At 36.3% G+C, this 18,008-nt stretch overlaps 1 protein-coding gene across 5 annotated transcripts in view; it reads left to right on the top strand.

The window, feature by feature from the left end:
• Positions 1–18,008, top strand: part of FOXN2 (forkhead box N2) — a 68,445-nt gene that overhangs the window by 25,416 nt on the left and 25,021 nt on the right. For all 5 annotated transcript variants that reach the window (XM_047745503.1, XM_047745504.1, XM_047745500.1 and 2 more), the window contains exon 2: positions 10,394–10,944. In XM_047745503.1, the coding sequence (XP_047601459.1) occupies positions 10,408–10,944 (537 nt within the window). In that variant the 5' untranslated portion in view covers positions 10,394–10,407. The remainder of the gene's footprint in view (positions 1–10,393; positions 10,945–18,008) is intronic.

Genomic DNA, 18,008 nt, shown 5'->3' with positions numbered 1-18,008 from the left:
ATCATGACCTGAGCTGAAATTGAGTTGGATGCTTAACCAGTAGAGCCACCCAGGCACCCTGGGAAGGAATTCTTAAATGAGAAATAAACTACAGTAACTATAAAGCAAAGGGTTAATAAATTCCATCATATTAAAGTTAACTTTTTCATTCATAGTCAACTAATAGACTAAAAAGACAAACCACCTACTAGGGAAAGATCTTTGCATTACATGTAAGGATTAGTATACAAACAATATAAGTGACTCAAATAGACAATTAATAGAAGATTTTTTTAAAAATAAAGATTATTTATTTATTCATTTATTCATTTGTTTATTTGTTGTTTGTTTTTTTGTCAGAAAGCCAGAGAGCACAAGCAGGGAGAGCAATAGAGGGAGAAACAGGCTCCCCGCTGAGCAAGGAGCCCGATATCAGACTCCATCCCAGGATTCTGGGATCATGTCCTGACCTGAGGTCAGGTGCTTAACCAACTGAGCCACCCAGGTGTCCCAGAACTTAATTCTTATGTACAGGTTTCTCCTGCTATCCAAAAGTAGAATCTTCCTACAAAACCTTAGGAAGCCCAAGTGGTGTAAAGTGAAGAAGAAATTACCATTAATTTATATGGCAATTTATAGGAACATTCCCAAAGCCAAAAAAAGGAACCTCCCATAGGCTTTTCTGGTACCTTAGGACACATCTTACCAAGGGATACACAAAATAAATCAAGATAAAGCCCAGAATTCCACAGGTACCATTCAAAGCTATGGCAGCTTGACTCTAAGGGGCTAAGTATAGACCCTCTGGGGAAGGAGCTTGGCAGTGCCACTCTCCCTGCTCAGGGTTCACACATGCTTCAGAACAGACCCTAAATCCTATTTTCATTTTGTGCCTTTTCCTAAAAGTGAAAATCATCTTCAACAGGTACTAATGTAGGTCTTTTGTAGAAGCAAAGTAGTATAATAACTTCAAAAAGCAGGGAATACCTGCATGTTCAACCCCATTACTAATCTGGGAAATGCCAAGTAAAACACAAGGAGATGAAATTTCATAGTCATCAGGTTGGCAAAAAAATGTTTTTGATGAGTACATGGAGTAAACAGAATACACGTATATTCCTGGTAGCAATTTGTCATGACCAGTTAAAGTGGAAGAGAAGAATGCTCTGTGACCCAATAATTCTACCCAATATATCCTGCTTTTAGTTGGGTACCCCACTAAAGTTCTTGGCAGTTGTATTCCAAGAGATAGGAACAAGGATATCCATAACAATGCTACTTGTAACAGCCTCAAACATAAATAAATAATTGTCCACAAGAGTATAATAAATTTTGGTATATTCATAAAGTAGAATAGTTGTCATCTTTAAAAGTGAATTATTGCTGCAATAATGTTAAAAAATTTGGTGGGGGGAAAAGTAAGTTTCAGTACAATTCAATTTTATATGATGTTTATTTTATTTTATTTTTTTTAAAGATTTTATTTATTTATTTGTCATAGAGAGAGAAGCGAGAGTGAGCACAGGCAGACAGAGTGGCAGGCAGAGGCAGAGGGAGAAGCAGGCTCCCTGCCAAGCAAGGAGCCTGATGTGGGACTCGATCCCAGGACGCTGGGATCATGACCTGAGCTGAAGGCAGCTGCTTAACCAACTGAGCCACCCAGGCGTCCCTATATGATGTTTAAAAAACAAAGGGAGTGAGGCACCTGGGTGGCTCAGTCTTAAGCGTCTGCCTTCAGCTCAGGTCATGATCCCAGGGTTCTGGGATCGAGCCCCCACATCAGGCTCGTTGCTCTGCGGGAGGCCTGCTTCTCCCTCTCTGACTCCCCCTGCTTGTGTTCCCTCTCTCGCTGTGTCTCTCTCTGTCAAATAAATAAATAAACTTCAAAAAAAAAAAGGGGGAGGGAGCTAAAATAATGGTTAGGGGTCCTAACATGATAGAAGTATAAAGAAAAAATGTTTTTGTTTGCCTAGTCTTTGATACAGTCAATTAAAAATATGGATAAATAAATAAATAAATACTGTGTGTCAATAACCAACATTTTGTGTTTAGAAGGTTTCTTAGTTATTTTGGGCAAAAGATCTATCAATAATAGCTCTTACAATACCTCTAATACCAGGGTAATATTGAAAATTCTATACCTTAGTTTCCCTTCTCTGAGCTCTGTCAAGCATTTCCTCTCAGACCATTGTTAATACTGACCTAAGCAAAAATGCTCTTCTCTAACCTTTTGGGAAATGATCCAAGAATTCCAATATGGAATTTTATTTCTCTTGTCCTAGAGTAGACCGTCATTGTAATATTGAACATAGTATGGAAATATGCAGATCTCTATTAAATATCTTTGATAGATGCATGGGCTGCACAGATGTGAAAAAATGTTACATTTTAATCCTGAGCCCTCTTCTCAAGATACTGCTATGACCTTACACAGTGAAGCTCTAGGCAGGAGTTGCAGAGTGATTATAGTGGGCTTGTTTGAACTCTCCACTTTTAAATTATTCTTGTCTAAAGAAATTCAATTTTTTCTGAAATGTAGAAGACTTGGGAGTCTTAACACCAATGTGTACTTTGCAAAATTGTCTTGTACATTTACCTACTTTTTTTGTAGCATTATCTTGGTTTTAGGAATTGGTTTATTAGTGGATGTATTCATTACTTGGGTTATGCTAGTTATGCTCCTAGGAAATTAGAGTACAGTTTTCAAACCCCACATCACAGTCTCTTGACCCTAATGCTTATTTTGAGTGACATTTATTATGTGTAACAATTACGTGTGGTTTATTGAGGTATTGTTCTTAAAAGATTAATAAAAGGAAATGTTACATCGCTAGCTCAGATTTCCTTTTATTTCTTTACTTGTTCTGCTTTGAAGCAAACTTCCATGCACGTTATTAATGACCTGTTACTGAGTGGTTTCAGTTCATTTTAAGAAGCCGTTTCTTATAAAACTAGATTTTGTTTTGGTATAAAACTAGAATTTTCCAAACAAAAGTAAAAGCTTTTTTAAAAAATTTTTGGTGTGAAATATACAGGTCTTTCTTGTGTAATATTACATATTATATATTTCTGAAAACATTAAAATATTGTGCTAGCTGATAGGTCAACTCACCTAAAAGTATGAAGCTTTGTAATCAGAACACTAACAAAATTAAGTTTTAAGAATATTAGAATATATTTTTTTAAAGATTTTATTTATTTATTTGACAGAGAGAGATCACAAGTAGGCAGAGAGGCAGGCAGAGAGAGAGGAAGGGAAGCAGGCTCCCTGCTGAGCAGAGAGCCCGATGCAGGACTCGATCCCAGGACCCTGAGATCATGACCTGAGCTGAAGGCAGCGGCTTAACCCACTGAGCCACCCAGGCGCCCTAGAATATTTTAAAAGATATATTAAATTTATTACAAATAAAGAAATACAATTTAGGAATTAAAAAAAAAAGGTGAAAATAGCCTGATGGAAGGGAATGCAAGGAAGGGTTGAAGCTGCAAGGTTATGGAGGATAGGATAAAATGCATACAAATTTGTGGAGAGAACAGCTCATTAACACTTCCAAGAAAATGCATGTGGCCAAGCTGTGCCAAGAGGAAGAACATGGGTTGAATGAGAATTGTGTACAATACTGTATTTTCAGCAGCTTGCAGCTTTCCATTACGTTAGCCTATTTTGGGTTCAGCTGTTATTACTTAGTATTGCAAAAACATAAGCTGGTAAAAATCACTTACAAACCAATGTGATTTTCACATTGTACTAAAATCTTTCCCCTATTTACCAGTGAGCTAATTTGTGCTACAGAAAAGCTTGGTAGCAAAATAGACTGTACTGAATTTAAGAGGTGACTTTTATTCGTTTTTTTTTCCTTTTGTTTTTTTTCTGTGTGTGTGTTTTTTTCTGAGGTGGCTTCTGTTTTTGACTTAAGATCTTTGATAAGTCCTTGATCTTTTTGTGATTTGATTCTTTGTTAAGTGGAAACACTAAAAAATAATCCAGCACAGCTCTTCCCCTTGAATGTATTTTAATTTTTTATTCTAAAAATAATAAACGCATTAAAGAAAAAATGGTAAAGAGATCAAAGAAAAAATTATCAAGTTAATAAAAACCACTTTTAGTGTTTTATATATTTTTACTTTTTCACCAATTTATAATAAGCTTTTTTGTTTACTTCACAGTCTTCAAGAAAGTTATTTTTAATGACTAAATATTAGATTGAATTGATGTACTTCAGTTTAATTAGCTGTTTCTCTATAATAAAATGTATAAGATGTTTATACTTTTCTACTGTCTTTAATAATTTTTGGATGAGTGTGTGTGTGTGTGTATAAAAGACGAGGGAGACAGAGACAATCTATTTTTACTGTGTAGGATTATTTCACAAAGTGATTCATAAATGGAATTATTGGGTCAAAGAATATGACTTTTTTAATTTGAAGTATAGTTGACATAGCATATTAAACTAGTTTTGGGTATACAGCATAGTGATTCAACAGCTATATATGTTACAAAATCCTCATCACAATAAGTGCATTACAATATTACTGTTATTCTTTTGAAGATTTATATATTTATTTTAGATGAGGAGGGGAGAGGAAGAGGGGGAACATCCTCAAGTAGACTCCCCACTGAGTGCGGACTCCCCCCCCCCCAAGATCATGACCTGAGCTGAAATCAACAGACGCTTAACTGCCTGAACCACCCAGGCACCCCAGTACATTACAATATTATTGACTATATTCCCTGTCTTACACTTTTCATCCCTGTGACTTACTTATTTTACACCTGGAAGTTTGTATTTCTTAATCCCTTTCACCCATTTTACCCATCCCTCCATACTCTTCCTTTTAGTAACCACCTGTTTTTCATATTTATGAGTTTGTTTCCTTTTTTTTTTTTTAAGATATTATTTATTTATTTGACAGAGAGAGATAGCAAGAGCAGGAATATGAGTAGGGGGAGTGGAAGAGGGAGAAGCAGGCTTCCTGCTGAGCAGGGAGCCCGATGTGGGGCTTAATCCCAGGACCCCGGGATCATGACCCTAGCTGAAGGCAGACACTTAACGACTGAGCCACCCAGGTGCCCCTATGAGTCTGTTTCTTTATTGATATTATTGGTTTGGTTTTGTGTTTTAGATTCCATATGTAAGTGAAATCATACGGTTTTTGTCTTTCTGTCTGACTTATTTCATTTAGCATAATATTCTCTAGGTCCATCCATGTTGTCACAAGTGACAAGATTTCATTCCTTTTTATGACTAATATTCCATTGCTTATATATACCATATCTTATTTATCCATTCGTAACAGTGGACACTTAAGTTGCATCTGTACCTTGGCTGCTGTAAACATAGGGGTGCTCCTATCTTTCTGAATTAGTGTTTTTGTTTTCTTTGGATAAATACTCATAAGTGGAATTACAAGATCCTGTGGTACCTATTTTTAATTTTTCAAGGGACCTCCATACTGTTTTCCACAGTGGCTGTACCAATTTCCATCTCACTAGTGGTTTGTGGGAGTTCCCTTTTCTCCGTGGCCTCACCAATACTTGTTATTTCTTATATTTCTCGTAGTAGCCATTCTGCCTGGTATAAGGTGACATCTCATTCTGGTTCTGCTTTTGCATTTCCCACATGGTTAGTGATGTTGAGCATCTTATCATGTGTCTGTTGTCCATCCGGTGTGTCTTTGGGAAAATGTCTCTTTAGGTCCTCTGCCCATTTTTAATTGGATTATTTAGGGGGGGTTTGGTGGTGTTCTGTGAGTTCTTTATATATTTTGGATATTTAAACCCTTAACATATATATCATTTACAAAACTTTTCTCCCATTCAGTGGAGAAAACCTTTTGTCTCGTTTCTGGTTTCCTTTGCTTTGCAAAAACTTTCTAGTTTGATATAGCCCTATTGTTTATTTTTGCTTTTGTTTCACTTGCCTGGGAAGACAGATCCAGAAAAATAATGCTATAGTTGATGTCTAAGAGATCAGTGACTGTTTTCTTTTAGGAGTTTTCTGGTTTCAGGTCTTTTCTTTCTTTTTTAAATTTTTTTAAAAAGATTTTTATTTATTTATTTGACAGACAAAGATCACAAGTTAGGCAGAGAGGCAGGCGGGGGTGGGGCGGTGCTTGATTCCGGGACGTGAGATCACTACCTGAGCCGAAGGCAGAGGCTTTAACCCACTGAGCCACCCAGGTGCTCCTGGTTTCGGGTCTTATATTTAGATCTTTTATCTATTTTTTAATGTATTATTTTTTTTTTAAAGATTTTATTTATTTATTTATTTGACAGACAGTGAGAGAGGGAACACAAGCAAGGGGAATGGGAAAGGAAGAAGCAGGCTTCCCAGTGATCAGGGAGCCCGATGTGGGGCTCAATCCCAGGATCCTGGGATCATGACCTGAGCCGCAGGCAGACGCTTAACAACTGAACCACCCAAGCCCCAGGTCTTTAATTTATTTTTAGTTTATTTTTGTATATGGTTTAAGTGGTCCAGTTTCATTCTTAGGAATGTAGCTGTCCAGTTTTCCCAAGACCATTTATCAAAGAGGCTCTCTTTTCCCCATTTTATATTCTTGTCTCCATCATTGTACCTTAATTGACCATATGTGTGTGGGTTTATTTCTGGGTTCTCAATTCTGTTCCATTGATCTGTGAATTATTGAGTCAAAGAATATGACATTTTTAATGATTCTTGGTGCATATTGCCAGTTAGTATTCCAAAATGGCACTAGCTCCTTGCCCAAAATTGTGTATTAAATATAATATTTTTTAAACCATTGTTAATTTGGGCAAAAGTAGATATTATTTTTATTACTAATATTTGTGCTTATTGCATACCAGGCATTGTGCCAAATACATTGTCATATTTAATATCACATTTGTGTTTTGCTTTGAGTTTCTTTGATTATCAGTGAAGTTGGGTATTTTCTAATATATGTTTGCTTTTTACATACTTACTTCATTTATGAGAAAAGATGATTTGCCTGTTTATTGCGGTGGACTTAGTATTCTAAGTGGAATGTCCTAAAGTATACTAAAAGGATAGTTTAGTATACTAAACTCTTTTTCTCTCCTTGAAAATACAGTCACAGTTCAAACCTTCCTAAGAGAATGTCACCCTATCAGTGTCAGTACTTGATTTTTTTTTTTTTTAACTTTCCTTGGCTGTTCACTTTGTGTAATCTTTGGCATGTATGCTGCCATAATACTGCTTTACATCTTAAAGTAATGGACTTTATTCTAAACTTGTAATTCAGAGAAATAATATATATTTGCAACCATCTGAATTAGTTTCTGAGGAGAATATATGTTATTCTCATATCTGTCAACAATGTCTGTCTGAATTAGTATTGCTAAAAATATCAGCTACTTAAGAGATTGAGTGTACTCTAATGGACAAAGAACTTGCATATTGAACTCAGCCCGATTTATAATTTTGGCTCTACTGTTAATTAGTTTTATAACTTTAGGCAAATGGCTTTTTTTGCTTCAATTTCCTTATTAATAACAGGGAATTTCAATTTTCTGATTGTTACCAGTTAGGATATTTTCTAGCATTAAGGATTTTCTTCTAAAATAAAGTAATTCTTAAAGGCCGGTGACACAGCACTTGATATAGAGTAAACATATATGTCGATTTTAAGTTCATTTTAGTTTGAAATGATTATAACTTGGATGCCTACTCATGTGCCCAACATATTAAGATTCATTAGGAATACAAAAATAAAATGCTTAAACATTATGGACTCCATGGCTGTGAATAAAGGACCATACACAGAACTTAGTAGCAGCACAGAGTAAGTAGAGATTTTAAAGCCCATAGCATAGTATCTATAATATAATAAAATCTCAGTAAGTGTAAGCTACTGGTATTTGGTACTCTCTGATTTCTGTATGTGATTGAAGATCAGTGGAGATATAGGTGAAAGGCAAAAGTAGAACATTGGAAATTAGTCATTCCCGTCTTTGAACACTGACTGCTATGTGTGTTTGGGTTTTTTTTTTTTTTTAAAGGAAGCAAGATATTCTTCAGTGAATTTTCATTGACACATTTTTTTGAAATTCTCTATGGGTAGAGAGACTTTGGTGGTAAAGTGAATAATTTGGTCCTCTACATAGGACAGAAAGTCATCTCTGACATATATTACTTGCGCATATGCATGCACACATGTGCGTGTTTATGAATATGTGGCTTTCATACCTGAAATACAAACCAAATTTTTACAGTTTGATCTTTTCCTTCTTAAAGTATCTTGGTATGTCAAGTTATAAGTACAGGTCTAAGTAAGAAAAATAGGAACTGGATGTGGAGAGAACAGTAGTAAGATTTAAAATAGATAGGACTAGGTCATTGGTATTCAACAATGATGAGTTTGCATTCTTACCAGGATTATGTAGTAGTTGTGGTCCCGAAGTCAGTCTGCCCAGATTTAAATTCTATTGTTTCCCATTACTAACCAGGTAAGCTAAAACAGGATGGTTAACCTCTGAGTCATTTTCCTCATTAATAAAATTGGGTTAATAATAGTGCCTACTTTATAGGGCTTAATTGATGGTTAATTGAGATATAGTTTGTAATGTTTAGCACAATGCCTGGCCCCCAAAATATTAGCTGATGCTGTTGGTAATAAGAGCTTTGAGACTACATCTATTAATAGCTACCAGAATCCAGATAGACTGTTACACATGTAAAATTGACTGGTTTCATAGTTCTTGAAGTAACCTGCCAGCTTTGTTCTAAGTGAAATAAAACTGTGGGGGTATTTCTCTTATTTCAGTTATATAAGCATAAGTAGATTGAATAGGATGATGGCAGATAGAAAGTTTTTCACTGAATTCATAAATGAGGTACTTTTATGAACCACTAAAAATGAATTTAATAGTACATTACTTGTATCACTTTTCTCTTTGGTCACTTATTTTCCCATGATAGGTTTTTTGCCTTGAAGTATGTTTCAAAGGCAAAACAAAAGACATTTAAGAAAATAGAAATGAGGGGCGCCTGGTGGCTCAGTGGGTTAAGCCGCTGCCTTCGGCTCAGGTCATGATCCCAGGTCCTGGGTTCAAGCCCCACATCGGGCTTTCTGCTCAGCAGGGAGCCTGCTTCCTCCTCTCTCTCTCTGCCTGCTTCTCTGCCTACTTGTGATTTCTCTCTGTCAAATAAATAAATAAAAAATCTTTAAAAAAAAAAAAAAAGAAAATAGAAATGAAAAAGAATAGTTTAGAAATAGCTTTTTTTCCCTTCTGGAAAATTACGGTGATAATTCAAATTTTACTTAGAGAATGCCAGCCTTTCATTGTCAATACTTGATGAGATGATATAGAATTAATATAAATATATATATATTTTATATATATTATATATAAATTTTTATATATTACACATATAAATTTATATATATTTAAATATATAATATAAAATATTGAATGTAATAAATTTATAGTAAGTAATAATTTTGCTGATAGTGAATTTAGTAAGAAATGTTACCTTTTTAGTTTAATCTATAAAAATATTAGAAGTTATTTATCTCTTTGTAGTAAATATTTTGATTTGAGGAAAGGGTTTGTTTGGAATTATTGTTTAAGCAATATTTTAAATTTGGCTTAATATTGGGGCGCCTGGGTGGCTCAGTGGGTTAAGCCGCTGCCTTCGGCTCAGGTCATGATCCCAGGTCCTGGGTTCGAGCCCCACATCGGGCTTTCTGCTCAGCAGGGAGCCTGCTTCCTCCTCTCTCTCTCTGCCTGCTTCTCTGCCTACTTGTGATTTCTCTCTGTCAAATAAATAAATAAATAAAAATCTTTTAAAAAAAAATAAAAAAAAATGCATGGATTATCTAGTCTTATAATTCAAAGAAAGTCTGCTCATTTTTTTTTTTAAAGATTTTATTTATTTATTTGTTAGAGAGAGATAGAAAGAGAGAGCGCGAGCACAGGCAGACAGAGCAGCAGGCAGAGGCAGAGGGAGAAGCAGGCTCCCTGCTGAGCAAGGAGCCAGATGTGGGACTCGATCCCAGGACACTGGGATCATGACCTGAGCCGAAGGGAGCTGCTTAACCCACTGAGCCACCCAGGTGTCCCAGAAAGTCTGCTCATTTTTAATAACAATAACCATTACGAGGCTGTTACTGTAGGCTGGGGACTTTAATAAGTATTCAAAATAGATTATTTACTTGTATTAATATCACTCACATATGGTGTTACAATGCTGTATTTTATTTACAGCCATTTCAAATAATATGAAATAAGTTCTCTTCCTTGGATTGTAACCTTTAGTGTCTTTGTTGTACAAATGTTGTGCTTCAGTATTATGTGGGATAATTGATTGCAAAATTTCTGATTTGTGATATTTAAATATGTATTTTCATTTTCCGTGAGCTTACGAGTCTTAAGTATTATATTGATTGACAATTGTTTTCTTTATTGCAGAACTGTAAGAGTAAATGGGTCCAGTAATTGGAATGACTCCAGAAAAGAGAGCTGAAACTCCAGGAGCTGAAAAGGTTGCAGGATTAAGCCAGATTTACAAAATGGGAAGCTTGCCTGAAGCTGTTGATGCTGCCAGGCCAAAGGCCACTGTAGTGGACAGTGAGTCAGCCGATGATGAACTCACAAATTTGAACTGGCTTCATGAAAGTACTAATCTTCTAACAAACTTCAGCTTTGGAAGTGAGGGTCTTCCAATCGTTAGTCCATTGTATGACATAGAGGGAGATGATGTGCCATCCTTAGGACCATCTTGCTATCAGAACCCAGAAAAAAAATCAGCAACTGCAAAGCCCCCATACTCCTTTAGTCTTCTCATTTACATGGCTATTGAACACTCTCCAAATAAATGTTTGCCTGTCAAAGAAATTTATAGCTGGATTTTGGACCGCTTCCCATATTTTGCTACTGCACCAACAGGCTGGAAGAATTCTGTTCGACATAATCTGTCCCTGAATAAATGTTTTCAGAAAGTGGAAAGAAGCCATGGCAAGGTCAGTGTTTATGAACATTGCTGTATTTAGGGAGGGTGGGGGAGAATTAACTTCGAGACCTTAAAATATGGGGAAACTAAAGGAAGACAAAAAATTGTCAACTCATAATTACTTCAGTTTGAGCCTAATTATATTCATCACTTGCTTTCATTGAGATGTTTTTAAATTTCTTAAATATTGATATAAATCTAACAATTTCAGTCTACTATAGGACATAAATTAGTTTTCTAATGTTCTAATTTTCTATGCTTAGTTTCTATAGTATTCTGCCACTCTCAGTATGTTATTTATTCAGTATGACAGTCTGAGACTTATAATTGGAACGTAGACCATTTACATTAATGTAATGGATATGGTTGGCTATAAATCTGTCATTGTGCTATTTTTTGTTTGCTCTATTCTTTTCCCCCACTTTTCCTGTCTTTTTAAGGATTGAGTATTTTTTTATGATTCACTCTTATCTCTACTATTGGCTTATCAGCTATTCCCTTTTTGGAGGCTGCTGGTGATGGTGGTGGTTGCTCTCTACTTTTCAGTATTTATCTTTAATTTATCACAGTCTATCTTCAAATAATATCATTATACTATTTTTTTATAGGTTTTTTTTTGTTTGTTTTGTTTTTTTGTTTTTTTGACAGAGATCACAAGTAGGCAGAGAGGCAGGCAGAGAGAGAGGAAGGGAAGCAGGCTCCCTGCCAAGCAGGCTCAATCCTAGGACCGAGGGATCATGGCCTGAGCCGAAGGCAAAGGCTTTAACCCACTGAACTACCCAGGTGCCCCTCATCATTATACTATTATACCACTTATTATATGGCTTTACACAGAAAAAGTTGACTAATCATGATGTTTATCAGAATCAATTCCTTTTTCGTGGATAAGTATATGTAATATTTCTTATAGTTGAAATCTAGCAATGAATTTATAAGAATCTTTTTGTGGATGTTAAGAAATTTTCTTTTTTTTTTTTCTTGAAGTATTTTAAAGATGGTACTGTCTTGTGTTCTGGCGTATATAGTGTCTGATAAGAAGTCTGCTGCCATTCTTATCTTTGTTCCTCTGTAATGTTTCTTCTTTTTCTTTTTCTGTCTGATTTCCAAGACTTTTCTCTTTATGTCATTACTTCAGCAGTTTGGCTGTGGTGCACCGAGGTGTGTGTTTCTTTATTTTTATCCTGCTTTGGTTTTTTGGAGGTTCTTGGATCTGTGATTTGTGGTCATTAATTTAGAAAAGTTTTGCTCATTAGCTATTCAAATATTTCTGTGGCTCACTTCCCATTTCTGGGATTCCAAGTAAAAATATGTTAGACCATTTGCTATTGTCTCACCTCTTAGTTGCTCTGCCCTAGTTTCTAGTCTTTTGTCTCTTTGTTTCAGTTTGGATCATTTCTTTCAATCTTTTTTGGTTTAGTCTTCCCTCTGGTATGTTCATTCTGTTGATAAACCTGATAAAGGACTTCTGCATATTTATCATCTGTAGCATTTTCATTTGCCTTTTTTTTGTTTGGCAGCAAAGCAAGGTTTATTGAGTGATAATAAAGTGATAATACAAAGGTCCCAAAGTGGGAGGGAACTCAAGAGGGTTGCCCTTCATTTGCCTTTTTAAAAGTAGTCTCCCATCTTTCTGCTAAAATTTCTCACCAGATCCATAAACATATTAATTATAAATATGGTTTCTGTCTAATAATTTTAATATCTCCTCCATCTCTGGGTCTGATTTTGCTGACTGTTTTAACCTGTTCTGTGTGTGTTTCATAATTTTGGATTAAATGTCAAACATTGTAAAAGAATGGTTGAGACTTCGATAGATAATATTTCTGTCCAGAAATAAACATGCCTCTACTTTTGTCAGGTTGTTAGCGTGAAACAGGTATAGGTCAATTTAGGTAATAACTGGGCTGGGTTTAGCTTTTGTGATTGTCATAGTTAACCTTCTGAGTACCACAGGCTTCAAATTCATACAGAGATGGACTGCTAATACTTGGGCTTAATGTGAGTCCTGGAGTGCCAGATAATTTTTCTTAGCATTTCTGCTCTACCTTGATCTTTCAGCTTGTGATACATTTAGGGGCAAGAAGGTAATTACATATTTTGCTCTGTGCTCTTGCCCCTCCCGTAGCAATTGCTGTTACTTGGTATGAGGCTCTTGGGGTAGGAGCATGAGTTTCTTGATTTTTCTGCTCTAGTTTTAGTATTAAGCAGGCTTTGTATGCCTGTGTCTCAAAAGTAGGACTTTCCTTACCTTCCCTTGGAGCAGACGGTCTCCCATCTACTCAGAGTGAAGTCTAGTGGTGACTTCTTCATGTGGCTAGTGGTTGGCATATTGGACAGTACAGATACATGATATTCCTGTCACTGTAGAAAGTCCTATTGGACAGCACTGCTCCAGAGCTTGGGCCAGTTTCCTGCTCATTCCCTTCAAGGTAAATAAACTCTGACTAGTATCAGTGAGAGGTCCTGGTACAAGTAAGTTACCATTCCCTTTCTCAGGGCAGCAGATCTCTGCTTTGTATCATCTGGGCATGAGCAGATTTCCTGCCCCTTACCTAATGACAGATGGCCATTGCCTAGTGTCACTAAAGTGTGAGGATAGTTGAGTGTTGTATTTTTCTCCAGCAATAACCATCCCTTACCTGGGATTGGGGTGAGGAGGGTGTCTTGCCTCTCTCTGAGTGGCAGGCAGCTTTTGCTTCATAGCGGAGCTTTGTCCAGTATGTAAGGCAGATTGTGTTCCTCTCCCACAGTGACACCTGATCTCATCTTATGGTCATGTAAAGCCCAGAATATGGATGAGGTTTGCCTGCTATCCTTGTTCAGCCTTAAACCTTAGTATATTCTGCACATCCATCACCATCTCCCTGGGTGTCTCTGTTAGGTCTCTTGTCCTGTCTAAAGTCTTCCTATGGAGTGGAGCACTGGATGGAGGCCTGTAGAAAAATGCTGGCTAATAGATGCAGACCTTTTTATATGGGAATGGCAAGGATGCTAAATTATCTTGCTAGCTCACACTTGGGTTTTAAAAATTTGTTGTTGTTTGAACATTTTATTTATTTATTTATTCTTGAGAGAGAGATCATGGCAGAGATAGTGAGAGAGAGCACCAGCAGGGAGGAGAGGGAGAAGCGGGCTCCCTGCTGAGCAGGGAGCCAGCTCAGGGGTCGATCCTGGGACCCTGGGACCATGACCTGAGCTGAAGACAGACACTTACCTGACTGAGCCACCCAGGCGCCCTGCTTTTAAGAATTTGTTAAAATGGGGGGCGCCTGGGTGGCTCAGTGGGTTAAGCCGCTGCCTTCGGCTCAGGTCATGATCCCAGGTCCTGGGTTCAAGCCCCACATCGGGCTCTCTGCTCAGCAGGGAGCCTGCTTCCTCCTCTCTCTCTGCCTGCCTCTCTGCCTACTTGTGATTTCTCTCTGTCAAATAAATAAATAAAATCTTAAAAAAAAAAAAAGAATTTGTTAAAATGAAAAAAAAAAGAATTTGTTAAAATTTAAGTCTTTTTTTTTTTTTTTGAAATTTTATTTATTTATTTGACAGAGAGAGAAAGACAGCAAGAGAGAGAACACAGGCAGGGGGAGTGGGAGAGGGAGAAGCAGGCTTCCTGCCAAGCAGAGAGCCCGAAGCCCGATGTGGGGCTTAATCCCAGAACCCTGGGATCATGACCTGAGCTGAAGGCAGACGCTTAACAACTGAGCCACTCAGGTGCCCCATGTTTTTTGTTTTTTGTTTTTTTTTTAACCTTATTTTATGACAGCCACTGTTTCTGTGCTCTCCCAAAGGTAAAACAGTTCGTGTATTCCATCTCTCCTAACGGGCCTGTCACACTTTAGAATTTAGTTCTCTCAGTTGTCTGTGGCCTTAGCTCTCAGATGAGCTCATAAAATATTACGATTTTATGGATTATTTTGTTTTTTTCTTGTTAGGCTAGGAACAATGTTCTTTAATGGCTTTCTGTCCCCAAGTGGTAGCAGAACTCTCCTATTCTTGTTTTGAATAAAAATTATGAGCAAATAATTATGTTTTTAAATGACTGAAGGATTTTTCTAAGGTAGTGCTGTTCAAGTTTAAGTGTATACACTGATATCTGGGGCTCTTGTTAAAATGCAGATTCCGACTCAGGAAATCTAGAGTGGAGATGAGGCTTTCTTTTCTAACAGGTGCCCCATTGATCCTGGTGCCATTAGTCCATGAGTAGCAAGACATTAGGATATATCATCATCCATCATCATCTTACAGCTAACTTAAAGGAGGTTGTATTAGTTATCTTTCATAACATATTGCTATCTAGCACATTGTCTACTACACATGGGATATTTATGAAGACCAACTAAGTGTTAGGCCATTAAAAAAGCCTCAGTAATGTCAAAGGATCAATCTCTGTCATAGCCTCCAAGAGGCCTCCAAATGAGCCCTACCTTCCACTATTCTTGCCCTTGTAGAATTCCCTTCAGTAATGAATAGGGTTGACCTGTATAACCACGAGGATATTGTGGAAATGGTGCATCATGCCTTTTGAGGCTAGGTCATAAAAAGCACTATAGCTTCCATCTTGGGCTCTTGGATAACTAGCTGTAGGGGAAGCCAGATGCCATATCATAAGGACGTTTAAGCAGCCTTATGGAGAGGCTTATGTGTCAAGGAAATATGGCCTTCTGCCAACAGTCATGTGAATAAGCCATCTTGGAAGCAGATTCCCCCAGCCTCAAACTTTCCTTTCAAATGACTAAAAGTTTTAGGAATATTGGACATGTTCTTTCCAACATGTATTATTAGATCTTATTTTGAATTATATCACTTCTTTATTTTCTAGTTTTAGACCTATTGTGTTTATGCTTATGTTGGGACCTAGAACTGGAACTGTCTACTAGGTACTTAGAAATATGGTACAGGAATAGTGGTAATGTTAGATTAAAGCTCCAAGTTTGGAAGTCATCAGCACTGATTTTTCAGTTGAAAAATCTGAAACTGAACTAAACAACTGAAACAACTGAAAAATTCAGTTGTAGGAGGGTAAGTTTAAGTGTGAATGAGCAACAGTATCAAATGTTGCAGAAATCTTGAAAATGATTGATTAAGAAGTGATTGAGACAACTAGCTGCCAACAGATTAGGATTCAAAATATGGTGTGCTGGTATATGTGGGGTAGGGATTGAGTAGGGGTGAGGATATAGCTTTTATAGATTTTCACAGTATAAATATTTCCATCATGGCCAGTTTCAAACTATTAGCATTCCATCATTAAATGTGAAGTTGATAGGAGATGTTTACAATGAGCAGTACACACTGTATGTAAAGAATTCATCTAATTCAATAAGAGAATATTTAAAAAATGGATAAGAATATGAACAGGCAGTTAACAGAGGAGGAAATACAAATGGCCAATAAGCATGCAGAGATGTTCATCCTCACTAGTAATCAGGGACATACAAATTAAAAGAACCCGCAAAAATAGTTGTACGCCATGAGAATGCAAAAATTTTAAATGCTTGATAATATCAATTTAGATAAGAATGGGAGAAATGATACCAGCATTTTCATACCACTAATAAGAGTGTAAATTAGTATGACCATTTTTCAGGGTACCTTGGCTACAATTATTAAAATTAAAAATGTGCATATCTTTTTATCTAGTGGATTAGATTCTGATTTCTCCCCTAGAGTAACATTCATACTTGCATACGATGAGGTATATATCCATTGTGGTATTGTTTATAATAAAAATTGCGAATACTATGTCCAGTATAGTTTAATTTGTGGTAGTGATCAAAGGGATTTGTTTTTATCCTTGATTTTTAAATGTATGCATTATTTACATAATTAACCTGAGCATTTTTAAATGCTCAGAGAAAGAAAGAAATTAAAGAAGTGAGAGCTAGCTAATAAGAAAGCATTCAGTCCAGAGTACAGGGAGAGTGTGATAAAGAGAAAGAAATCATCTTAGGAGAGAATAAAAAATATGAGGATAAATATAGAAATTGTAATATATTTGGATAAAAATTAGTCAGCAATTACAACAGGTCAGGGTAGGAGGAAAGAAATTGGCAGAATCAATAGCCACTCTGCTTAAATTTCTGAAGTTTGGACAGAAAATGATATATTCAGGTAGAACTGGGGTTGCTTGTGGGTTTGCTGTGCGGTTTTTTTTTGTGTTTTTTTTTTAGTTTATGAAATACTTCTAGAATCAGTATTTCAGAATAATAGCACTTCTCTTATAATCTGCAGAAGGCAAGTAAGTTATACTTTGAATAAATGTTGGAATTGAATTTGGCAACCTTGCCAGCACTTTTCTGATGAATATCTCTTATCTATAGGTGATAATCTCAAAAAAATGGCAAGATGGTAAGGTCTGGGTCAAACTACAAAGTGGTAATGATACGCAGCCAGCTGGATAGCTGCTGATTAGATTTTCTCCCCTATCATCCATACCATAGTTATTACTCTGAACAGACAGATCTAAAAATCTTGGCTTGGTATTTATCTACCTCAGTATTTTAAAATTATAAAAGTTAGACATTGTCTTTTTTTGTTTGTTTTGCTTTGGGTTTCATGTTTTAAATATTTAAACATCCAGGTCTTACATCTACTTCTCTTAATTTTTATAAAGCCAAACCAAGACACTATAACTGTGAGACTTGAGCTGGGAAACACAAAATTAGAAATTTTGCCTGGGTTAGTACAGTTTTAGTCTGTACATTTGCATAGTGATGACTCGCTTCAATAGCTGAATATTCCAGGAAAAGAAGTCACGCCGACCACTGTAAAAGTTCATGCTTTAAGCTGTAAACTGCACTTATGAATGCCCTTTTTAATCAGTTAACTCTTTTTAATTCAGTCATTCTAAAAACCACAGAAAAGATAGTTGGGGAGAAACTGTTAAAATATATAGGGCAAATACATAAAAACATTTCAGGAATAGTGAATATTGTTTGCCTTTTCTCCTAAACTGTTCTTTACAACCAATCTTAAGATCTTTTTAAAGTTCATTTCTTAGTATATTCCTTGTTTCTTAAAAACCTTCAGTGGTTCTTTACTGAGTAAGTCCATAAGCCTTGTAATTCCAAAATGCAA

This window comes from Lutra lutra, chromosome 9 (genome assembly GCF_902655055.1).
Source record: "Lutra lutra chromosome 9, mLutLut1.2, whole genome shotgun sequence".
Classification (NCBI taxonomy): domain Eukaryota; kingdom Metazoa; phylum Chordata; class Mammalia; order Carnivora; family Mustelidae; genus Lutra; species Lutra lutra.
This window is presented reverse-complemented; position numbering and strand designations above follow the sequence as displayed.